The sequence below is a fragment of the Oncorhynchus masou genome, chromosome 14 (genome assembly GCF_036934945.1).
Source record: "Oncorhynchus masou masou isolate Uvic2021 chromosome 14, UVic_Omas_1.1, whole genome shotgun sequence".
In the NCBI taxonomy this organism is placed as follows: domain Eukaryota; kingdom Metazoa; phylum Chordata; class Actinopteri; order Salmoniformes; family Salmonidae; genus Oncorhynchus; species Oncorhynchus masou.
Window position 1 is genome coordinate 16,698,016 of NC_088225.1, and position 26,757 is coordinate 16,724,772.

At 42.5% G+C, this 26,757-nt stretch overlaps 1 protein-coding gene across 1 annotated transcript; it reads right to left on the bottom strand.

Annotated features, from left to right (window-relative positions):
• Window positions 1–17,358: 17,358 nt before the first annotated feature.
• LOC135554386 (zinc phosphodiesterase ELAC protein 2-like) lies at window positions 17,359–25,879 on the bottom strand. The gene is made up of 23 exons (XM_064986673.1): window positions 25,386–25,879; window positions 25,209–25,259; window positions 25,053–25,123; window positions 23,880–23,944; window positions 23,654–23,780; window positions 23,336–23,482; window positions 22,708–22,763; window positions 22,561–22,619; window positions 22,402–22,474; window positions 22,174–22,286; window positions 21,953–22,051; window positions 21,684–21,822; window positions 21,438–21,523; window positions 21,089–21,210; window positions 20,763–20,859; window positions 20,512–20,650; window positions 20,364–20,402; window positions 20,149–20,258; window positions 19,944–20,043; window positions 19,700–19,820; window positions 18,984–19,062; window positions 18,223–18,367; window positions 17,359–17,881 (listed from the first exon to the last, which is right to left on the bottom strand). Exons 1-23 carry the CDS (start codon window positions 25,712–25,714, stop codon window positions 17,636–17,638), a joined length of 2,613 nt encoding a protein of 870 aa, XP_064842745.1. The 5' UTR covers window positions 25,715–25,879; the 3' UTR covers window positions 17,359–17,635.
• Window positions 25,880–26,757: the final 878 nt, after the last annotated feature.

Consider the following 26,757-nt stretch of genomic DNA (forward strand, 5'->3'; position numbering starts at 1 on the left):
ATTTCCTTGAAATATTTCATTATGGTCCCAAAAAGCAATTAAGCCACATTAACAAGCAATGGTTTGGCTATTGTCTCTAACGTCAGCCATTAATGTTAGGATTAAGGTTTGCCTCTCTATTCTCATTTGAGACAGTTAATGGCTTTCTGTGTCTCTGGCAACAATGGGATTTATATGCTAGGCCATTTTCCTCACTTTTAGCACAGTGTTAGTGGATATACATCAATTCTGTTTTTCCCTGTCAAAGACTCATCACCCTCGGTATTAAGTTATACTTTCCATCGATGGTACAGCTAAAGTCAGTAGCTTGTGTTTTCATCTATAACCAGCAAATATTTTTTATTTTTTATCATGCACTTGCTCCTATTTTGGCCCCATATTTCTTAAACTGTGTGTTGCATTAGTGAAAAACACGGTTTTCATCTCGGCTTGATGGTTCTCAGCATGACTGAGTCAAGTGAAATCAGTGGTTTCCCAATATAAAAAGTGCCTGCTATAACTCCAGTCCTGGGATAGTATTTGAGCTGACAGTAAATCAAAACCAAGGACACTCTTCCACAGCACCGGGGGACTTAGGAGAGACTGAGATGATATCACCATACAGTACAACGATAATGAGCCTGCACACATTCATCACCCCAGGCAGAAAGCCTTACCTCAGCTAAAGGCTCCATTCATTTCCACTGAATAGCCACAGTCTAACTTCATGATCATTCTATTATTTCTGATTCCTCCCATTTTAAATTAAAACGTCCTCATCTTGGAGTTAAAAGGATTGGCCTGCGACTGGCTTCTTGTTCCTTTGAGAAGTGCTCACTAGCTATTGTATTTTCAAACTGCCATCATTTCTTTCTCTGCAGAAATAGACAGCTATATTGTTTGTACTTTGTTTCACTTGCAAATATGATCTGTCTTGTGCTGTTATAAAAACATTACCATATGCTGCAATGCCAATAAATGATTTTGTTTATATTGTATTTAGCAGTCTGTGAAGACAGAGGAATTAACATAGAGCTGAGCGTAGCTATTCAGACGGAATACAAGTGAAGGTTACTGCCATAAGAAGGACTTTCTCTGTGATGATTCATCATTTAATAACTAATGCACAAAATAATGCAAGGATTGCAAATGTATACCATTTTCTCAGATACCCTTGGTCTGCGTTAGGCATACTAATCATCTGAACAGATACGGTCCTGAATAGTTTCTTCCTAAGGATCATCTCTGGGTCATAAGTTGTTTACGATTGCAATGAGAATCACAATGTTTTATTCAAGAAGACAATGCTTCAGAATGTGCTGCACATAAAGAAGGTAAAGCGGTCAGATGACGCGGATGCTACGCTACAGGACTGTTTTGTTAGCACAGACTGGAATATGTTCTGTGATTCATCCAATGGCATCGAGGAGTATACCACCTCAGTCACCGGCTTCATCAATAATTGCATCAATGACGTCCTCATAGTGACCATACGTACATAGCCCAACCAGAAGCCATGGATGACAGGCAACATCCACACTGAGCTAAAGGCTAGAGCTGCCGCTTTCAAGGAGCGGGACACTAATCCGGACACTTATAAGAAATCCCGCTATGCCCTCAGAAAAACCATCAAACAGGCAAAGCGTCAATACAGGACTACGATTGAATCCGACTACACGGCTATGAAGCTCGTTGGATGTGGCAGGGCTTATATTACGGACTACAAAGGAAAACCCAACCACAAGCTGCCCAGTGACGCGCCTACCAGACGAGCTAAATGCCTTTTTTGCTCGCTTCGAGGCAAGCAATACCGAAGCATGCATATGAGTGCACCAGCTGTTCCGGATGACTGTGTGATCACACTCTCTGTAGCCAATGTGAGCAAGACCTTTAAACAGGTCAACATTCACAAGACCGCGGGGCCAGTTGGATTAGCAGGGCGTGTACTCAGAGCATGCGCGGACCTGCAAGTGTCTTCACTGACATTTTCAACCTCTCCCTGTCTGAGTCTGTAATACCTACATGTTTCAAGCAGACCACCATAGTCCTTGTACCCAAGAATGCGAAGGTAACCTGCCTAAATGACTACTGCCCCGTAGCACTCACGTCAGTAGCCATGAAGTGATTTGAAAGGCTGGTCACATCAACACCATCCCCGAAACTCTAGACCCACTCCAATTTGCATACCGCCCCAACAGATCCATAGATGACGCAATCTCAATAGCACTCCACACCACCCTTTCCCACCTGGACAAAAGGAACATGTGAAAATATGTTAATGTTAATTTACTACAGCTCAGCGTTCAAAACCATATTGCCCACAAAGCTCATCACTAAGCTAAAGACCCTGGGACTAAACACCTCCCTCTGCAACTGGATCCTGGACTTCCTGATGGGCCGCCCCCAGGTAGTAAGGGTAGGCAACAACACACAACCCCGGGAACCCATCAGGGGTGCGTGCTTAGTCCCCTCATGTCCTCCCTGTTCACCCATGACTGCGTGGCCAAGCACGACTCCAACACCATCATTAAGTTTGCTGACGATACAACAGTGGTAGGCCTGATCACCAACAACGATGAGACAGCCTATAGGGAGTAGGTCAGAGACCGGGCAGTGTGGTGCCAGGACAACAACCTCCCCCTCAATGTGAGCAAGACTAAGGAGATGATTGTGGACTACAGGAACAGGCCCCCATGAACATTGACGGGGCTGTAGTGGAGCGTGTCGAGAGTTTTAAGTTCCTTGATGTCCACATCACCAACAAACTATGGTCCCAAAACACTAAGACAGCTGTGACGAGGGCACGACAACACATTTTCCCCCTCAGGAGACTGAAAAGATTTGGCATGAGTCCCCAGATCCTCAAAAAGTTCTACAGCTGCAACATCAAGACCATCCTGACCGGTTGTATCACCGCCTGGTATGGCAACTGTTCGGCATCTGACTGTAAGGCGCTACAGAGGGTAGTGTGTACAGCCCAATACATCACTGGGGCCAAGCTTCCTGCCATCCAGGACCTACACTACCGTTCTAAAGTTTGGGGTCTCTTAGAATTTTTTTTGTCCATTAAAATAACATAAAATTGATCAGAAATACAGTGTAGACATTGTTAATGTTGTAAATGACTATTGTAGCTGGAAATATGGCATATGGAGGCCCATTATCAGCAACCATCACTCCTGTGTTCCAATGGCAGGTTGTGTTAGCTAATCCAAGTTTATAATTTTAAAATGCTAATTGATCATTAGAAAACCCTTTTGCAATTATGAAAACTGTTCTGATTAAAGAAGCATTAAAACTGGCCTTCTTTAGACTAGTTGAGTATCTGGAGCCTCAGCATTGTGGGTTCGATTACAGGCTCAAAATGGCCAGAAACAAAGACCTTTCTTCTGAAACTCATCAGTCTATTCTTGTTCTGAGAAATGAAGGCTATTCCATGCGAGAAATTTCCAAGAAACTGAAGATCTCGAACAGCGCAGTGTACTACTCCCTTCACAGAACCCCGCAAACTGGCTCTAACCAGAATAGAAAGAGGAGTGGGAGGCCCCGGTGCACATCTGAGCAAGAGGACAACTAGTTTGAGAAACAGACGCCTCACAAGTCCTCAACTGGCAGCTTCATTAAATAGTACCCGCAAAACACCAGTCTCAATGTCAACAGTGAAGAGGCGACTCCGGGATGCTGGCCTTCTAGGCAGAGTTGCAAAGAAAAAGCTGTATCTCAGACTGGCGAATAAATAGAAAAGGGTAAGATGGGCAAAAGAACACAGACACTGGACAGAGGAACTCTGCCTAGAAGGCCTGCATCCCGGAGTCACCTATTCACTGTTGACGTTGAGAATTGATGTTATGCGTGTACTATCTAAACTTGGATTAGCTAACACAGCGTGCCACTGGAACATCATTTCTCAGATGAAGTCTGGTTGTTGATAATGGGCCGTCTATGTAGATATTCCATTAAACACCAGTCGTTTCCAGCTACAATAGTCATTTACAACATTAACCATACACTGTATTTCTGATCAATTTGATGTTATTTTAATGGACATAAAAACAAGGACATTGTTTCAAAAACAAGGACATTTCTTTCTTTTTTTCGGAATTTTACCCCTTTTTCTTGGAATCCAATTGTTTTTAGTAGCTACTATCTTGTCTCATCAACTCCTGTACGGGCACAGGAGAGACGAAGGTTGAAAGTCATGCGTCCTCCGATACACAACCCAACCAAGCTGCACTGCTTCTTAACACAGCGCGCATCCAACCCGCCGCACCTATGTGTCAGAGGAAACACCGTGCACCTGGCAACCTTGGTTAGCGCGCACTGCGCCCGGCCTGCCACAGGAGTTGCTGGTGCGCGATGACACAAGGACATCCCTACCGGCCAAGCCCTCCCTAACCCGGACGACGCTAGGCCAATTGTGCATCGCCCCACGGATCTCCCGGTCGCGACCGGTTATGACAGAGCCTGGGCACGAACCCAGAGTCTCTAATGGCACTGCGCCACCTGGGAGGCCCTAAACAAGGACATTTCTAATTGACCCCAAACTTTTGAACGGTAGTGTATATACTAGGCAGTGTCAGAGGCCACTGTTCTCTTTGCTACTGCACAGCAAGTGATACTGGATCACCAAGTCTAGGTCCAAAAGGCTCCTTAACAGCTTCTAACCCCAAGCTATTAGACTGATAAATAATGAATCAAATGGCCACCGGACTATTTACATTGACCCCCCGCTGTTTATTATCTATACAGTCACTTTACCCCGACCTACATCTACAAATGACCTCAACTAGCCTGTACCCCTGCACATTAACTCGGTCCCGGTACCCCCATATACAGCCTCATTATTGTTATGTCATTTTTTGTGTTCATTTTTATTTTAAAATATTTTCTTAACTCTATTTCTTGAACTGCTGGTTATTTTTTATCTATTTACCTAGGCAAGTCAGTTAAGAACAAATTCTTATTTACAATGACGGCATACACCAGCCAAACCCGGACGACGCTGGACCAATTGTGTACCGCTCTATGGGACTCCCAATCACGGCTCGATGTGATGCAGCTTGGAAACGAACCAGGGACTGTAGTGACACCTCTTGCATTGAGATGCAGTGCCTTAGACCGCAGCACCACTAGGGCTTGTAGGTAAGTGTTTCACGGTATGATCTACACCTGTTGTATTCGGCACATGTGACAAATACAATTTGATTTGATGTTGTAGGAAGGCATTGTCTTACGTCAGAGAGCGCGTTGATTCCGCCTGCAGGGACGAGCGTCGAAAAGCAGTGACGCCATCTGACGTAAGACAATGGTAGCTAGATTGCCTTGATTTTCATGACCGAGCAGCTTGTCAACTATAAAAGGACAGGTGCATTCCTTCTTCATCACAATTAAAGCATGCTGTTCATCACATGGCCACATTGAGGGTGGAACAGAGATTTGGCTCAGAATGTTAGGGTGTTTGTGTCTCTTAAGTTCACAAATGAAAGAATTCTGGAAGTAGAAGAGGCACTGAATTCAGGCTTAATTATCCCAGGACTTCTTAAATCAACCTTTCACATTTGGGTATATAAGACAGATCCATCTTTGTCTACCTCTGTCTGTCTTCCTTCCTCAGGAGCAAGCTTATCTCTTCACACTATCTCTGGACAGATGCCACACCATCGTGTGATTGGCTCCCAATCATTCTGGCGTTTACCATTAAGGGGAAAATGTGCAAAATGGGCAAAACATTTTGGCAATGTATCATAGAGTATTATATCCACGGTTGAGGAGTAACTGATTACCTGTAAAAAGTTACATGTAATCTGATTACCTTTTTTGTTTTTCTTTACATCACCAGCAAAAATATTGTTTACATTTTTTTTAAACCTTTATTTAACTAGGCAAGTCAGTTAAGAACAAATTCTTATTTACAATGACGGCCTACACCGGCCAAACCAGGACGACGCTGGGCCAATTGTGCGCCGCCCTATGGGACTCCCAATCACGGCCGGTTGTGTTACAGCCTGGATTGTAAATCAGATTTCAGATACTTTTGAAAAACTACATGATTACTTATTGGATTACATTTAAATTCAAAAGGGATGTTTGCAACAACAAAAGACACTGAAACCGTTCTGTTCTCAATGACATTCAATTGAAAAGAGGCGCAAGTTTAAGTTTATTCCACCTGAGCTAGTCTTGACCACAAGTCAGAGACCACTATGATGACACACCAAATGTGTTTGATCCTTTTTGTCTTCTTCGAATGCTTCTTAGGGGGAAAGTCATACAAAAGTAACTGAAAGTAATCCAATTACATTACTGTGTTTGGGTAATCCAAAAGTTACATTACATATTTCAATTTTTGACAGGTAACTAGTAACAGATTACAGACTAGTAACAGATTACATTTAGAAAGTAACCTACCCAACCCTGAATTTATATTGTAACGAATATACCTGTTCATTTCCTCATCTTTGTGTAACACCAATTCATCTTGATTCATCTGAACCAAACAAACTCATATTTTTGCTTGAGGAAAAGCTTTTGCTTGAAATGGAAACATGTGTTAGCTGGGTAACAAGATGTCAAAACTCGCAGGCCTAAGTAATACCATAATGAAGTATGACAGTTTCCTCTTCGCAGTTCCAGGTAGACAGTGTGTGAAGACAAGAGCAAGGACAGCTGTGTCAACTTGAACAGCCTCAGAGGCTCACGCATGTGTCAGGGCTACATGTGGGCCCACAGGGAAATCAAAGCAGGGGAGGGATACGTGCAAGCGGAAGGCTAGTGAGCTCTAGGTGCTGAGATCTGACACAATGAGATCTGTAGCGTTGGACCACCTGCGGTAATTGTGCCGAAGAAGAGATAGGAGATATTTGTTTAACCTTTTTTTTACACTCTTAGAAAAAAGGTGCTATCTAGAACCCTTTGAAGAACCCTTTTGGTAGAACCTTAAACCAAAAGAGTTCTACCTGGAACTAAAAAGGGGTCTTCAAAGGGTTCTATATAGCAGCTGTTTTTCTCAGAGTGTAGCTGTCTGTCTCTAATTGGGGATCATATTTAGGCAGGCCTTTTTCCCCACTTTCTGGTGTGTGATCTTGACTATGTGTAGTTGCCTGTCAGCACTCTATTGTATAGCGTCACGTTTCGTTTGTTATTTTGTTAGTTCGGTGTTCATTCTTTTAATAAAGAGAATGTACGGATACCACGCTGCGCCTTGGTCTCATCTTTACGACGATCGTGACATAAGCAGAGATAATGTTGCAGGTCACACATCTTGCTGCTGTGATTGCACACTGTGGTATTTCACCCAATAGATTGTTTTCAAATTATTTGTGGGTCTGTGTAATCTGAGGGAAATATGTGTCTCTAATATGGTCATACATTTGGCAGGAGGTTAGGAAGTACAGCTCAGTTTATACCTCATTTTGTGGGCAGTGTGCACATAGCCTGTCTTCTCTTGAGAGCCAGGTCTGCCTTCGGCTGCCTTTCTCAATAGTAAGGCTATGCTCACTGAGTCTGTACATAGTCAAAGATGTCCTTAATTTTGGGTCAGTCACAGTGGTCAGGTATTCTGCCACTGTATTCTCTCTGTTTAGGGCCAAATAACACACTAGTTTGCTCTGTTTTTGTCCATTGTGTCAAGTAACCATTTTTTTGTTTTCTCATGATTTGGTTGGTCTAATTGTGTTGCTGTCATGTGGCTCTGTGGGGTCTGTTTGTGTCTGTGAAGAGCCCCAGGACTAGCTTGGTTAGGGGCCTATTCTCCAGGTTTATTTCTCTGTAGGGGATGGTTTTGTTAATAACTAGGGGGCAGTATTTTCATTTTTGGAAAAACAACGTTCCCAGAGTAAACGGGCTATTTTGTCAGGACAAGATGCTAGAATATGCATATAATTGACAGCTTAGGATAGAAAACACTCTAAAGTTTCCATAACTGTAAAAATATTGTCTGTGAGTATAACAGAACTGATATTGCAGGCGAAAGCCTGAGAAAAATCCAATCCGGAAGTGACTCATGTTTTGAAAGCTCTGCGTTCCGATGCGTCCCTATTGAGCAGTGAATGGGCTATCAACCAGATTCCCTTTTCTACGTATTCCCCAAGGTGTCTACAGAATTTTGACATAGTGTCACGCATTTATGTTGAAGAATGAGCGTAAGCGACTATATTGCGTAAGTGGTAACCTGATGGCTCTGAGTGATTCTTGCGTAAAATACAGAGGTAGCCATTATTCCTCTCGGTCCTACTGAAAAGCCAACTGTCCCAGTTGATAGATTATCGAATAGATATTTGAAAAACACCTTGAGGATTGATTATAAACAATGTTTGCCATGTTTCTGTCAATATTATGGAGCTAATTTGAAATATCTTTCAGCGTTTTCCTGACCGCAATTTCCAGTTGATTTCTCAGCCAAACGTGAAGAACAAACGGAGCTATTTCGTCTACAAAAATAATATTTTTGGAAAAACTGGGAGTCTCGTGAGTGAAAACCTCCGAAGCTCATCAAAGGTAAACGATTTAATTTGATTGCTTTTCTGATTTTCGTGACCAAGTTGCCTACTGCTAGCTGGACATAATGCTATGCTAGGCTATCGATAAACTTACACAAATGCTTGTCTTGCTTTGGCTGTAAAGCATATTTTCAAAATCTGAGATGACAGGGTGATTAACAAAAGGCTAAGCTGTGTCTCAAAATATTTCACTTGTGATTTCACGAATAGGAATATTTTCTAGTAATATTTATGTCCGTTGCGTTATGCTAATTAGTGTCAGATGATGACAACGATCCCGGACACGGGATGGGGAGTTACAAAGGAAGGTTTGTGAATAGCTTCATGTTAGGTGGTTGTAGAATTTAACAGCTCTTTTCTGGATTTTGATCATTAGCGGGTATCGGCCTAATTCTGCTCTGCATGCATTGTTTGTTTTATAAGTTGTACAACGTTATATTTCAGAATTCTGCATGCAATCTCAATTCGGTGTTTGTCCCATTTTGTGAATTCTTGATTGGTGAGCAGACCCCAGACCTCACAACAATAAAGGACAATAGGTTATTTAACTGATTAGAGTATTCTTAGCCAGATCCTAATTGGTATGTCAAATGTTATGTTCCTTTTGATGGCATAGAAGGCCCTTCTTGTCTCTCAGAATGTTCACAGCTATGTGGAAGTTACCTGTGGCGCTGATGTTTAGGCCGAGGTTTTGCAAGACAGGCAATTTACTGTTAAAAAGAACTGATACACAGTTCTTCACTGGCGAGGCTGGTCTTGATCTGCTGGTATGAAGAGGGAAGATGGATAACGAGGTGTTTTCACAGCATGTAGTCAAAAAACACAAGGCTCTCCCAGGTCATGGGTGCAATATGCAAATATGCAAATACCTTATTACACTGTCTTGGAGGCTGGAAGACACATAAAGAAATGAACCATAAGTTGTCAAAGGTTTCAGTGTAACCCAAAAAGGTAATGATATCTATGATACTGTAGCAACAGATCGCAGATGAGACTGTAATATGTTCTGCCATAAGTTACTGCCCATTACCCATGCCATAATGAATCAATAAACTATGCAAGAGCATAGACCATCAATTTCTGTTAAATTAAGGACGCGTCTATAGAGGCACTTATGTGCTGTCTGTCACCTCCGGCCGCATGGCAAATGGCCCAGCAAAACAAAAAAGACAATGCCCAAGGACTAGTCAGCCCTTCCCTCTCTGAAGTGCCAAAATGTATCTCTCTGTTACAGTAACCAGAGGACTGATTATTTAAATATATGTTAGTGATGCGATTGCTTCCATGTCTGGTATCTATCTAAAACTTGTCCCCTGAGGATAACTCTGATGCTATCTATATGGATGTATGATCTCTGTGGTAACTTGTATCTAGACAGGGTGAACTCTTAACTGGTCTATGCAAAGGGTTTTATCGTCTTTAGCAATTCTGCCTTATCTCCACGGTCTCATCCCACACACAAGCCTTTCGATGCTGTGACATCCTGTGGAGATTCGGCCTGGGTGATCAGGTTACTGTAACTTGGTATCGTTTAATTGATCGATGGTGGTTGGTTTTAGTTTGAAAGAGTCACACCTTCAAATGTTATAAATGGAATTAAAGGCATTTATTCTGCCTCTTATCCTGTATCCTGCCCAGGCCTTCGGCTTGAGTAGGCCTGTTATGTCCATGCTTGGCTTTGGTAACTCTAGGATCTTCATGCCTAGATAATGCCTTGTAAATGCTTGCTAATGCTTTGTAACTTAAGCTTATGCCTTGTACAATGTAATAATTAATTTTACAATGTTAAATACATCTATTTGCCATTGAAAGAATTCTTAGACCTTTCTTGATTTCCTATTACTGTAACTCAACTATAGTTTTGTGCATATTTCTAAATCCTCTTTATGGAGTCAGATAAATACATTTAATAGGCGAAGTGCATAGTCTTATTATGGGCTGCATGTGAGGTGTGTGTATATAATATACACATATATCAGATATTACCCCACTACACCTCTCTTACCATAAGGTAGGCATGAGAAATGCATCGCAGTCGCGGTGTGAAAGTATCATCAGGATTATCAACAGCAAGAGAGTCCTACCTACACTAGTGTCAACAACGAACTATACCGTCTTCCAAAAAGACACTCAAATATTGATGTAAAACTGGACTGACTGCTATTATTACTGAACAGAGAGAAAGTTTACTTTTGAAGGGCACATTGAAACTTTAGCAGGACATTTTGAAAATAGGATATTATAGAGTGGTTATTCACTGTGCATAAACTGAAGTCCATGGCAATGTCATTAGGGACAGAGTGATATGGTGCTGCTTTAGGGATCACTCAAATACTGACAAAGCAAGTCAACGTCAGAGCAGTATTAAAAGCTTCCCACTCAATGCACAGCGTTTTCCGTTAAAAGCAAAGGATTTGCAAAAAAGTATTAGGCCCCCTTGCAAGATCATTCAAATTAGGCGTCTTCTGCTTAGAATTTTGAAACAATGTTGACAGAGAATGAAGTGGAAGGGGGAGAGAAAAAGAGGGAAGTAGGAGAGAGGGAGAGAGAATTCAGCCACACAAGATCAGAATTTTTCTATTAAAAAAAATGTAAGGGGCCTCATCTGATCTCTCTGGTCTTCTAAATCATAAATATCAAATAAAGTGATATTTTGGCAAAGGATTTAATAAGTAAATGAAGGGCGTGATTTTATTGACTTGTTTAGAATACTACGTAAGTGTACATCGATAAAAATACATCCTCCATCACTACCTACTGTAATGGACCATGTGCAAAAAGGGGTCGAAATTGAAATTATTCACTTTTCTGCTCTCACTGTTGGCTGCTGGCTATTCTTTCATCATATATTCCCAACAATTTTGGGATTGAATAAGAAATCAATGCTACAGTCCATCCACCTAAACCCTCTATGGCAGTCAGTCATTTTATGCAAATGTGCTCTCTAAATCTGAAACTTTGTCAAGCCAGCACATCCCGACTCCCATCCTGCTCCTCTAATCTTCTGTGCTTTGCATTTATGCGGCAGGTGCTTTTTGTTGGGTTACTGATGGTGAATGTAAGAGCACCCTGTCGTTCGTGGCAGCGTGGGGAGAATCCAACTTCATTCACATGCAGGGCCAGGTAAGACCAGTGTTGTTCATGTCTCCTGAGGTTTCTCCTACAGACAGTCTGTTAATGCAGCTTCGTCGTGGGGAAGACAGGCCGACCCTGGCCCTGCTACGTGGAATACTAATGCCCTCTGTCATGCAGAGACCCCTTATACACACCTTCTTTCTCTTGTCTTTTCTTTGTGTAGCATTAAAAAGTTTTAAAAAATCTATTTTCACCGTGTTGCAAAGATCTGGCTTGGAACTCTGATCTCAATTTCACAGCCCTCCCCCTCTCTCTTCCTTCCTTGCAGGGGAGGGTTCTAGATAGGTCCAGGTTGGATCTTCCTCAGGCGTTAGGATCGACGGAGTAGGACGGAGGGTAATAGATGGATGACAGAGGATGAGGAGTGGAGATGAAGAGCTCGATATGAGTTGACGGCTGAGTGACAGTCGTGTGGGGGTCTCAGGCGAGTCGCCAGGGATGGCCGTCTGCCCACAATTACTGACCTGTCCAGGTGAGCTGTGATGAGTTGGCCAGAACCGTAACCTCCAATTGGAGTGGCTTAAAGTCCCGGTCCCTCTTCAGTCATCGAATTTCACAGAAGTCCCCTCAGATTATCTCACACTTTGATTTCTTCTGGCGGAGAATAGGGCCCCTCTTTGAATCAGCAGCCAGGCAGAAAATGTGAAGAGAGCAGAGCAGGCTGCATAATTGACTTTGGACTGAGGCGACATTCAAGTCTGCAGAGGTGTATCTGATTGGAGGCTGCCCTCCTGCCCCGTTCTGTTTACGTCTGCTGTCTCCCCTCCCAGACAAAAATATATGACAAACATTAACAATGAAGTGGCTCCCTGTTTGACGATGTTATATTTGAATGACATTCTCTTTTATCTATGGCTATGTTGGGTAGATAAAGTCTCCAGACAAGATAGTTGAATGCAGAGATGATGGAGAACCTTCTTTCCTCTATTCGAAAGGCAAACACAGCACATCTACCAAAGAAATAACATGCAAATGCTTCTCGGAGAAAGCTAAAACTACTTGTATGGCGAGGGTCAATACCAAAGCCAAATTGGCCCACTTTGTCCTGCTAAAAAAACTCAATGTACAGACAAACAACCAGACTAGCAAATGAATGATACAATTAAAACAGAAGCTTCATACTATTGGTGTTTTAAATATACGTGCAATGAATGCGAATGTTGACTGCAGATCCAGTACATCTTCACGGTCACTTTCTGTCTGACGAATTCTAGTCACAACAAAAGCTGTGAGAGGGAGATTTAGCCTACTCTCTGCCCCACTGCTTGTGATTTAGGTGCCCCCAGGTAGAATGGGCCATTGTCACTAGAATGGGCCCTAATGGACTGGGCCTAGAAGCTTTGACTCTTCAACAGACTGCTTCACACTCCAGAAAATACAATAATCACCTGTCCGTTGAGCCCACTAAGCCCAGAAAAACACTCACGTTACATTCAACTGAGAGTTAAAGCACTTGTCTTATCTACAAAAGGAAGGAGTCTTCTTGATATGTATGTCACACCCTTATCCATTCAGAAATGCCTTTTTTGTTGCTGTTTCAGGAAATGCTAAAGGAAACCTGATAGAAATGTATTGGGAGTACAATTAACAGACACAGAAGTCCCCCAGATTTTCATCTAGAACCTGCTTATTAATCATTCAAGGCCCAGCTAATATTCGGATGGAAATCCATCTGATAGCAGGTTGTGTTGGAGCAGGTCTGCAGTATTCCAACAATTGTGTGCCTCTGACATGACATATTGCACAGGGCTAAGTATCCTCTGTTTCCTGTGAGATGTAGGCTACAGTAAGCCTCAGAACTCCAAAGCTCCCATCTCAGTTCTCTCTCCAGGTAGAACTTGTCATGTCTCACTTGGGTAACACACACAGACACACTATACTGGAGCTGTGTTATAGGGGGATAAGACCGACGGCCTGAAATAGCCTCCTTGAAAACACGAGACAAAACGTATACATACTTCTTATTCAGTAAAGACTTGCATTACAGAGATAGGGTGGCAGGTAGCCAAGCAGTGAAGAGTGTTGGGCCAGTAACCAAAAGGTTGCTGGTTTGAATCCCAGAGCTGTCGAGGTGACAAAATGTGCCCTTGAGCAAGGTGCTTTACCCTAATTGCTCCTGTAAGTCTGTCTTGATAGAAGTGTCTGCTGAAATGTAAATATTACCTTTCTGGAACCTGAATGACAGACTATTGTGGCTCACCACTGCATCATGTCTGCTATTCATGATTTTAGGAGTGTTTTGTAATTATGTGCCATTGATGATTGGCCCCTCTCATGGGTGAATTCCCTGAGCCTATATGTGCCATTACCTTGTGTTGAGTAGATTTTCATGGTTACCACTCCCTCAAGTGGTAAATGGAAATAATGACTCTCCATCACTCTCTCTCACGATGCCACTGCAGGATTGGAGCAGACATTAAGCTGCAATGACTTGCAAGTCATGTTGGTATTGTGAAGTGTGAGATTCGCCGCAAGACAATTCTGCTACTTCACTGAAGCACAGGTTAGGAAATCTCATATCCACTCGTATTTTGGGAACGAGAGTAAAGATGTCACTGTGTAGTCTTACGCTCAAAGTATTATACCTCTACAGGCAGACTCAGAAATACAATACTTCAACTGAGCTCAAAATTATTACACAGAGATATTGACTAAATTCTTACTCCCAGAGAATATTTGATAGTTCAGTTTTCTAGTTTTGTTTAAACAAATCATATGGGGAGACACTAGTCTTGAGTCATGCCACATAATGCATCATGGGGTGGCAGGTAGCCTCGTGGTTAGAGCGTTGGGCCAGTAACCGAAAGGTTGCTAGATCGAATCCCAAGCTGACAAGGTAAAAATCTGTTGTTCTGCCCCTGAACAAGACAGTTAACAAACTGTTCCTAGACTGTCACTGACTTGCCTAGTTACAACAAAAAATGATACCAATCATCTGAAGGGAAAGTAGGATAACAGACTTTGGGAAGTTCCAACATCATGAATTATCACTGGCCCTTCACATGGCAACACAACAACAAGTCTGAAATAACTACCTAGTGCTGGATCTAGTCCTCTAGGTGGAGAATGATCAATGTGGAAAGATCAATACCCAATTGAAATGCAAATGTTACCCAAGGGACATGCAGACAAAGTGGCCAGCACTGGACAGAGGATCACGACTGGCCTCAGCTGTTCTCTGTAGGGGTTTTAAGTAAACCAATGCAAATTCAACCTCAGTAAATTCTGTGAACATATTCACACCGAAGAGCTGGGACAACGCCCAATTTTTCAGTTTTTGATTTGTTAAAAATGTTTGAAATATCCAATAAATGTCGTTCCACTTCATGATTGTGTCCCACTTGTTGTTGATTCTTCACAAAAAAATACAGTTTTATATCTTTATGTTTGAAGCCTGAAATGTGGCAAAAGGTCGCAAAGTTCAAGGGGGCCGAATACTTTCGCAAGGCACTGTAAGTACTGTTAGACAGGCAGGTCTAACAGGAATTTCATTTGAACCTAGTCAGTTAAGAACCAATTCTTATTTACAATGACAGCCTACCAGGGAACAGTGGCTGAGCCAACGAGGTAAGTCTTATGGGACTGCCTTGTTCAGGGGCGGAACAACATTTTTACCTTGTCAGCTCGGGACTTGATCCAGCAACCTTTCAATTACTGGCCAAACGCTCTAACCACTAGGCTACCTGCTGCTCCAAGAGAGCATATACATTCCTCACTCACTCATGACTGCACGGTCAGGCACGACTCAAACACCATTATTAAATTTGCTGATGAGACAACCTATAGAGGTCAGAGACCTGGCTGTGTGGTGCCAGGACAACAACCTCTCCCTCAACGTGATCAAGACAAAGGAGATGATTGTGGACTACAGGAAAAAGAGGACCGAGCACGCCACCATTCGCATCGACAAGGCTGCAGTGGAGCAGGTTGACAGCTTTAAGTGCCTTGGTGTCCACATCACCAACAAACTAACATGGTCCAAGCACACCATGGTAGTCGTGAAGCGGGCACGACAAAACCTATTCCCTCTCAGGAGACTGAAAAGATTTGTCATGGGTCCTCAGGTCCTCAAAAGGTTCGACAGCTGTACCATTGAGAGCATTCTGACTGGTTGCATCACTGCCTGGTATGGCAACTGTTCGGCCTCCGACCGCAAGGCACTACAGAGGGTAGTGCGAACGGCCCAGTACATCACTGGGGCCAAGCTCCCTGTCATCCAGGACCTCTACCCCGGTGGTGTCAGAGGAAGGCTCTAAAAATTGTCAAAGACTCCAGCCACTGTTCTCTCTGCTACCACAAGGCAAGCGATACCGGAGCACCAAGTCTAGGTCCAAGAGGCTTCTAAGCAGCTTCTACCCCCAAGTCACAAGACACCTGAACATCTTGTCAAATGGCTACCCAGACTACTCGCATTGCCTACATGTGCATACTACCTCAACTAACCAGTGCCCGTGCGCATTGGCTATATACCACCACACCCCTGTATATATTGTTATTTTTTTTACTGCTGCTCTTTAATTACTTGTTACTTTAACGTCTTATTCTTATTTTTTGAAACTGCACTGCTGGTTAGTGGCTCGTAAGTAAGCATTTCACTGTTGTATTCGGCGCATGTGACTAATACAATTTGACTTGATTTAGTTGATGCATTTAGTGTAGGCAAATGATGTCATCTAGAGTGGATTGCAGTCAACACTTCATGTCATTTGAGAGACTGGCCAGTAAACGGTCTTTGAAATGGAAGGTGGTGAGGCTGTGGCCCTTCCTCTCTCAGACAGCTTCCAGAAGGTCCTTGCTGGCCCATCTATAGAATAATAAAACAATGACAGCTCGATACAGCCACCATGTGGAGGGACAGTACTGCTTCACACTAAGAGTATAGGCTACTGTGCTCTCTGGTATAGACAAAGAGCTGCGATACAGGCACTCTGTTATCCATTATTCTTTGTTTAAACTGTATAGGGATCAGATGCAACAGATGGGAGGAACTATAGGACAGGCTCATTAATGGCTGGAATGGAATTTGAATGGAGTCAAACATATTTTCATGTGGTTTCCAAACATGATGTTTCCATATATTTGATGTGTTTGACACCATTCCATTCCAGCCATTACGATGACCCCCTCCTCCTATAGCTCCTTCCACCAGCCTCCTCTGATAGGGATCCATTTAGAGTGAACTGTCAGCTGCAAACACCACCTGTCAGTAAAGTTGCAGTAGCCCTATTAATTGGTATATAAGGTGTCCTAACTGTATTCTGATTACTGATATAAATATTACATCAAAACAGAGTTGCCACACATAGAGCATTCTGCTGGCACAGTGCTTTAGGGGGTCTTGTCTCACTGAAAGATCAGGACTGTTTTTGACAGAGATCACTGTTTAATTTTTCAGGGCTTGAACAATAGCACATTTTGTATTTCATATAAATGATTTACAAAAAGGAAAAAAACAGTTCATCTGGTACGTGAAGCTTTATATCATATTCGTACCATCACACAGCACACCAAGACCATTATCTATGATGAAATGCAACCTCAACCTTCGCCAATAACTGTTAAGCAATGAGTGACCATGGTGCTGTTTGACTTATGTATGACTATCAGTCCAATGTAATACTACTCATCCATGTGTGACAACTTCACATAATTAATTTGTTCAGATGCAACTTTTAAGGGTGTAGTTTAATAGGACATAAACGTTGTGTGAGTTGTTGCTAGAAAACAACAGGCCAATACCATGGAGGATGATTGACATTGCTTTACTTTTTAAACGCAAAATCAAAGACTATGTTAATTACATGTTTTATATACACAGCAATGGTAATGACAGGCAAAACAGAAATTCTTTATTCACAAGCGATGAAAGCAGCCAGTCCAGCCAAATGAAAATCTCTTACTTTACAGAGCATCACTCATGCAAGTTTCTCATAAAAATACATTTAAATAAAGCAAACTCAGTAAAATAACAGTCATCTGATTTACACTAATCTCCGGTGTAACCCAACGCTATGGTCAGGGTCTTAGTTTGTTTTGAGTCTCTTACTTCCCACGTCCTGTGTTGGTTCCTCTGGCTCTCGTTTGGCACCTTTGCCCGTCTCGCCTTCATTGGGTGTCCTCTGCTCTTCCTTTCTTTCAGCAATGGCTTCTTTCATCTGTTTAAGCTCCCTCCTCCCTCTCCTCTCCTCCATCTCTCCGATCTCCTCGGCAAACAGGGCTTTGAGGGGCGGGATGAGTCTGGGGAGGATTCTAAAGTCTCCAAACCGAATCTGAGGAGAGACAGGGAAGAGAGATCACTCAGAGGAGGTCTTTCAACATACCCAGCCTCCTCGGAGGCAGCTGGAGATCTATCTCTGATGGGTGTCTAACACATTCTGAATGTTACCTTAAAATGGTACCTCTAGATTTAAACCGAAGTTGCCCGAGAGTATTCTACCTGGACTAGGGGCATTGTCTGCTCATACCATAGTGAATCATGGTCCTAATTCATTCTGAGGCTATAACATATCCAGTGGAAAATTACATTTTTGATGTGCAGAACCCGCATAAACAGTTCAATGTTGCTATGCATAACAAGTGGACTAAAGTACACCATTCACCACTCACTTACCCTCATGTGGTCAAAAGATATTCCCACTCTGTCGTTGAAGTCCTCACTGAAGAGGGGGATCTTGGCATAGCGCTGGCTGAAGTGGTTCAGCATGATGAACTCAGCATTCATCTTCATGCCAATACCGATGGCCTGGGAGGTGGTACTGTCATTTTGGGAGGCAAGCAGAGAAGCATGATGCTACTCTGCTGCTATTCTAACAGTAATTACCAGACTTAACCCCATGGTAAGCTATACAGACTTTGTTCAGTTCAACTCAATGACTTTCAAGTTGTTTTCAATGCGAGATGGAGCTCTTTAACCAAAGTCACTGAAATTCCATCTAGAAGGCAGAAGTGCCTTCATTACCTCCAATACAGAGTTCCAGAAATCAATGTCAATCTCAGAGAAGAATGCAGCCAGTTACAATGCCCTCTAAAAATGACTGGCTTCTCAAAAGCTCCTTGAGTTTCTTTGTCAGCTGAAAAATGGCACTCGTCCATTTCTGTTTACCTCCTTCAATGCATGTCATATTGTCACACTTTGGGCTGGATTCAATCAGTATCACAGAAGTATCACGGAAGATATGCATTAAAGGCAATGTCTCCTCGTTTGTGGAGACTGCATTCACGGTAAACACTGCATGTGTCGACTCAATCGGAAATGTTTAACGTGGATCTTCCGCAATATTGATTGAATCCAGCCCAAGAAAGATTGTTATTCTATTAGAATAACAAAGGACGCCTCTGAAGAAAAGCACCATACTAGATCCATCTACTAACCTATGTCTCTTCTCCACAGCCTCATCCTCCAATCCATCTTCCAATGTGGCTTCATGAATAAGTAAAGTTGCATTCTTTCCTTTGAAAACACAATGACAAACATGAATCACAAGACTGCTGCATGGCACAGCACTTCAAGCTTCTCTTCCTTTCCCAGAGGAAATCAATCACACAGCTCTGTGTAATAAACCACCAGCCAGCCCTGCTTGTCTGGCACACCCAGGCCTCTACAATGAACAGGCATGGGGATATAGTCAGGCTCTCTCTGGGAGTCTTCAGCTGGATCACATCCAGTCGAACAATTTAAAAAGAGACAATGAAGTGGGATCCCACAGGAACTACGTGGGAGACCTTGTGATTCATAGCGAACTTTGGAACCGATCAATAGCATTAAGCAATATCTGGTAAATGATGCCAGACAGCATAGAGCATGGATGACAGATTCAGATCAGACTGGCTACTGTAGATGTCTAGTCCATTAACAGTGATCTATATGTATATCATACCACCAGCAACTGTGTAGAAGTTACAGGATACACTCTGGGTCCAAAATTCGAGTATGTGGAATGCACATAACGGCAAATCAAATGGCATTGGTGAGTATTTACCATTTCATACAGAAGTCACAAGTGTGGTTCATAGAGAGTGTGTAAATCTTTTCACATCACACAAATTCTGGGAGCTGTACAAACATCACAAGAACTGTTGGTACTGACCCATATGTGCGAGGGCATCGCAGGGCATTGTGTCCCCAGAGAAGACTAGCTGCCAGCCAGACTGATGAGTGATGCTGCATGCAAAGGCATTCTTACAGTGACGCACCGGACAAGTCTGGAACTATGAGAGAAACAGAATATATGTATTTAAGCTTTGAATATAGCCTCAAACAGTCGTTGAACCTAACAAGAGTGTTATGAGTCTTATTGAACCACGAAGCAGTCTGTTCAAGTCTCCACATACCTTTGCTAAATCAGATATCTTCAGCAGCGCTTGGATGAATGCCTTGGTTTTGAACTTGGACACCTCAGCCCCCTCACACATGACATTGCTAGGGACAATGCTGAAACATTGTCTCTAATATTAATGTATTCTTGACTATGGACATCATATCATCAGGTTTGAAAGCATCAATTGAACAGAGTAAGGCGTGTCTTTCCTGACATACTTGACATGGCTGAGGATCTCCTCACAGTGGTCATGGTACTGGTTGAGCCAGGTCATCATCTGGACAGGGGCTATCAGATAGATGGGGCTGAAGGCTTTCCCAAGAGTTGCCTGAACGGTGAAGAGATAAGGACATACATTCATTAAAGTGTTCCATTTTGCATGAATTAAACAGGACTCATCTTAAAATCTGAAAAAGAGAAATTCTTTACTGACCAAGGCTCTCTCTCTTTGAAACAGCAAACTCAACAATCCCTGGAAAATAAAGTAATATTCTTTAAAAACTGATTAGAAATGACTTTATACCAGAATATATGTTATAACTCTGTAATAAACAAATATTTATAGGAAAAATAATATTTACTGTGTGATGGTCCGCATGCATGTGAGAGATGAAGACTGTTGAGATCTTTGCCAGTGTCTCATCCACACTGTCCCCGTAGTGTCGGCACAGCTGGCCAAAGGTGCCCTCTCCACAGTCCAGCAGCACTGACTGAGTGGCACTGAAGGAGATGGGACAGAGCATAAACACAGAGAGACACATTTACTGGCTACCTCACACACATCTGTAAGGATTTTTTAAATAGTAACTTGAGTCTAACTGAGGGCCATTACCTGATGTTGACCAAGTTACCACTAACATTCCTGATCTTCATAGGAAGAGCCGATCCAGTTCCTAAAAAGACCACCTCTGGGTATTTTTCTGCCCGCCCTGCAAGAAACACAATTTTTCTATGCCATTGAATTTCAGACAAACTATGATATTCTATCAGACAAAAGGACTACAGGAAACTAAACTCTGTTACTTTCTTAAATGCCCAGAGTCAAATGTTTGCAACTCCATTCAAGAGGAGTAAAGAGAAATTGATGGAGCTTTGGACTGAGCAATGTAACATCTCCCCTTGGGCTTCTAGCCTGACCTGTATCAGAGCAGGGCTCACCAGACAGCACTGCAGCATCAATCGCACGGAATCGCTTGCACTCCTCCACTTCTTGGAGGAAGTTAGGGGCCTCTGCAGCCTCTTTCACAAACTCTTCAGTGTCACAAGAGGGGATGGCATCTCTGATGAATAAGAAACAGTAGAGCACACACACCACTCATCACATAGTGCTGAGAGGGGCAGCGACACTCATTTGACTTTGACAGTGTTGGCATCTATAAGATCATAGAAGAAATAGTAAGTCACACTTGAAAGTAGTGTTTCATCTGAAATGGTTTTCTTCGACAAAGCAGCCCTTCGTAAGTAGAGACTAATGTCTGGTAAATTGTGGCCTGAAGGACATACTCACCTTTGCCATTCAATCTTGGGTCTGAGCTGGAACTTCAGAAGACACTCGGCTCTGACATTGGGGACATGCAGGGCAGCCTGGGTCTCCTTGAGAAGATCAACAACAAGAGTAGAAACAAAAACAAGAGTAGAAACAGATTAGCACAATACAACGCAAGATACAAAATGTTTCCAAATGAACACGCTTATCTCTGTAACAGCAGCTTACAATGGTGAATAATGAAAGTTGTAGCACTTCACAACTTACCTTTGTTGTATAGTGCTGGAGCTCTGGAAATATCTCTGGATGAATCAGATTGAGCTGAGTTTGAATCTTGTGGCTCCTGACGTTGTGAACAGTGCAAACTTGCTCATTCAGGATCAAGTGCTCCGTGGTAGATGGAAACCTAAAATACAAAAACACACAAAAACATTAAACATGTAGAAAGACCAACAGAAAACAGAGAGACAAGTGAAGTGCAGAATATGGAATATGTAAACAGTCAAACTGAGTATTACATGTGGCTGATTTTGTACCTTTCCATCCATTGCTTGTATTCGTCTGTTTTCAGCACAGACTCGGGGCTCATGTGGACTACTAAGGCAGCAGGGTCCTCTGTTCCTCCACGTTGGTATCTGCAGATGAGACAAATAACTCAGAACTTAACTACAATCTCCTAAAGAAGGCCTAAGGTGTAATGACACAGGATGCAGAAGCAGCCTTTAACACATTTGGCCAACTTCGCTCAGGCCATTACCTGCTCAGCTGCTGATCGATGCAGATTGGTTGAACAAACTCCTCAGAGGGACACTCCACAACAATGAAGGCTGGTCCTGGATCAGTGGGAGTGCACACCTCCTCAGGATGGATCTGTAGGACAACCATCAGGATCACATTAGACAACAAGACCAAATGTATCTAACATTTACAATAGCTAATCCAAAATTCCAGAGCCCCAACAATCAACCAAATATAATTGAAGTACCTCTCTTCCTTCGTAGGTAACACTTTTCCCATCCTTCAGAGCTGCAATGAGAGGACCAATAGCTGCAGTGCCTCTGGAGAAAGTGCATCAAAAAAGTCATTAATCGGCTCAAGTTTGTTGAGCAGGCAAAACTGAATTTGTATTGAACAATCAACTTACACTGGTAACCCAAGGTTTTTTGCTTGAGCAACCAAGAAGTTCCCCTTCTTAGGATGAAGCTGCAATTCAAAGAGAAAATTTGACATAAATTGCATCACAACGCAATAATTCAGTATGTCACTGAGACAATGAGATTGTGTTTCTTACCTTACAAATGAATGCCACAACTAAAGAAGGATCCCTTGTTGCTTTTGCTTTTCCACCTGAAATGAAAATGCAATGTGAGAATTGGTGCTCTTTGGAGCTCAACATCCTTGAACTAGGGCACTGATGTCCCTGATAGCGCTGTATGCTCCTTTAGTCTCGTGGGTCATCCTTCCCAATCTCTTCCCGTTGACTTGACTATTGGAAGTCTGGATAAGTTTAGTATTGAATTTTGCGTTTGAATGGGAGCGCTGCCTGGGTTAACACTTGCATTTGATTGGCTCTGAGTATAAATGATATTTTCCTTCAGGAGAGGCATTTCCTTGTTTCTTTGTACGTGTTTTGTTCGTCCATATCTCTTTTCCTACTGTGTTGTACAACGTTTTAGCAGTCTGTCTTGTATCTTATGCTAGCTAGCTTTTTGCAAGTCAGAAACATTTTCAGAAACACAACCTGTTTGTAGCTCCATCCTAGCAAAATAGTTGATTGGTTTGATTAGCGACACTAGTGCCCATGTAGACTCCACCATACTTCACCTCTTTTTATCATCTTCCTAAGAACGTCCCCAGGGTTTCTAACGATCAGAGCATGCGCAGCCTGGGCTTCCGAGCCTACAAGCTCCTAGTCTTACCTGGGCTGGTTGCTCTCTCCTTCCTGCTATCTGTGCTGGTGTCCTCAGAGTCTTCTGGCCTCCACAGCTCCCTCCTCTGGGGACTACTGGAGGGGCTGCTCCTCCCTGAGTTAGGGGAGCACTTTGGCCCATCCTCTCTGAGCTGGGCTGGTATAATTGGGGTTAAGAGAGTGTCAACTACCAACTCTTCAGTATGAGAACACAAATATTCACTATTTGACCCGTCATAAACTTAATATGCTTTAAGATAAAGAGTATGAGTAACAGTAAATTACTCCATTCTAAAAAAAATGTACAAAGGTGATTTCTAGTACTCACCAAATATTGGTATTTGACTAACTGTCATCGTGTCATCTGTGTATTGTTTCTCGGTGTAAGGTCGAACAGCTAGCTTGATTTCTTCCAGTGGTCCAGAAAATACTCTGATGGCATTCACATATTTCTCCTAGATCAAGAGGAGGAAATGACATATTAGACTCAGGATACCACAAAAACAGTTGACTCATTACAGACAATCTTTTGTACTGCTACAATGTCCACTCACCAGTTGTGGTGGTCCAGAGAGAACAACCTCAGGGACACCAGTGTCTTTCAGTGTCAATATCATCCCTAAACCAGAGAGTACACAGTTTATCACACCTAAAGGACATTCGCGGAGACATAGGCTAAGCATGCAATAACCTTTGACCTATGTCTATCTACAGTCACGTGAAAAAGTAAGTACACCCCCTGGAAAGTGGTCTTTTTTGGTACATATTTGGACAGATGGCTATGTAATCTTCACTTCAACACTATTGACAGATAAAGGTAACCTAATTTAACAAATGACACAGAAAGATTATACTTTGCAATCATTTATTAATCAAAAATCAACCGAAATGCAATTCCATAGTGCAGGAAACATAAGTACACTCCTAGCTTCAATAGCTGGTGTTGCCCCCTTTGGCAGAAATAATTTCATGTAGCCGTTTCTTGCAACTGTCTATGTCTCTTAAATTCCTCCCAGTGGATGTGTTGCATACTCTTCTTTACAGTACTGCTTCAATTGTGTCATGTATGAGGGCTTGTTTTGCATGTATAGCCCGCTCCAAGTCCCCCCACTGTTTTTTGACACATTTGAGATCTGGGGTTTGACTCGGGCCATTGCATACCCTCAATTCTTATTTTTTTAGCCATTCTGTTGTAGTTTTGCATCATTGTCCTGTGACAAGATCCATGTTCAGTTTAGTTTCAGCTTTTTGACAGATGGCCTCACATTCTCCTCAATAATTCTCTGGTATAATATTGAATTCATGGTTGACTCAATAATGGCAAACTGGCCAGGCCCTGAGGTAGCAAAGCAACCCCAAACTATAATGCCACCACCTCCATGCTTTACGGTTGGTATGAGGTTCTTCTGTTCAAAGGCAGTGTTTCGTTTTAGCCAAACATGGCATCTGGCTTTGCAGCCAAACACATTTTTTTGTGATTTGTTAAATTTGTTTACCTTTATCAATGAATGTGGTTGGAATTTAGCTCAAATGTATGTGCGCAAATATGTAAAAACAACAAAATGACCACTTTCCATGGGGTGTACTTACTTTTTCACATGACAGTACACAGAGGCATAGGCTAATCATGCAATAAGCTTTGATCTGTCTATTATGTATGCACGGTTTTTTCCAGGTTGACAGATAACTGACTTGATGTCAAGTGGCTAGAATAACAAGCAACTTACCCGATAGACCACCAACATTCTCCCAGCTCATTCTAGTGAGGAAAATATTGTCCAAGCGAGCAGCTTTTAACCTGACAAGAGGAACATTGAGATTTATTGAGCAGAGACTGAATTATAGATTTTAGTTGAAAATTGACAGGAGGCAATTCAACTTACTTGTGCTCTTGCATCAGCCTCTGTGTTCCCTCACCACAGTTGAAGAGGTACCTTCCACAGAGGAAAAGGGGTAAACAAATATGCTGCAGCCAAGTGCCTTTCTGATACCCACTATACAAATATATTTGGCAATGTTACAACAAATTGTCAAACACTCATGTTCTCTGGTTAAGTTACCTATTGAACTCAGAGAAGACATAAAGTGATGCGCCATTATCTCGGCTCCCTGCCCCGACGACCTGCGCGTAGACCGTGGCTGGTCCATGCACATCCACTCCACGTTTCCTCTGTTCTCTAGACTTCACATGTCGCAATGTTTCTTTGGGTGCTCTGGGTTTCTTTGATCCCCGATGTTGGTTGTCTGTTGTGTTCGTAGACATTGTCCGCAGAAACTGAAAAATATGTTCACTGCATGCGAAGCTTTGTAGGCGACCCGTAGGTGTGTGTCTCACAAATAGCCATGCAATAGATTTACAGTGTAGAGACACTTTAGTCATACTAAACATTCGGTTTAATGGAAGTCAGTTCTGCTCGTCGTACAAGACAGCAAACGTATCGACAATCATTGCATAATCTTTATGAAAATATAATTTGACCTATCAGCCCACATATCATTGAAATATAAACATTCAGTCAGGACTTCAGCGGTTGACACATGTGATTTGACGCTCAACTGTGTTTCTTCCGGCGTAGATTGATGACGTCTTCATCACGCTCTCGACCATTGGTGTGCTTATTCTGTATTTATTTAACCTTTAACTAGACAAGCCAGTTCAGAACAAATCCGTATTAACAATGACGGACGACCAAAAGGCCTCCTGCGGGGACGGAGGCTGGGATTAAACTTATATATATATATATATATATATAGGACAAAACACACATCACTACATAAAGACAGACCTAAAACAACAACATAGCAAGGCAGCAACTCTTGACAACATAGCATGGTAGCAGCACAAAACATGGTACAACCATTATTGAGCACAGACAACAGCACAAAGGGCAAGATGGTAGAGACAACAATACATCACACAAAGCAGCCACAACTGTCAGTAAGAGTGTCCATGATCGAGTCTTTGAATTAAGAGATTTAGATAAAACTGTCCAGTTTGAGTGTTTGTTGCAGCTCGTTCCAGTCGCTAAATTAGCTGCAGCGAACTGAAAAGACGAGCAACCCAGGGATATGTGTGCTTTGGGGACCTTTAACAGAATGTGACTGGCAGAACCGGTGTTTGGAGGATGAGGGCTGCAGTAGATATCTCAGATAGGGGGGAGTGAGGCCAAAGAGTTTTTCTTTTATAAATACGCATCAACCATTGGGTCTTGCGATGGGTATACAGAGATGACCAGTTTACAGAGTAGTATATAGTGCAGTGATGTGTCCTATAAGGAGCATTGGTAGCAGCCTCCACTATTTATGCTGCAATAATTTGTGTTTGGGGGCTAGGGTCAGTCTGTTATATCTAGAGTATTTCTCCTGTCTTATCCAGTGTCCTGTGTGAATTTAAGTATGCTCTCTCACTCTCTTTCTCTCCGAGGACCTGAG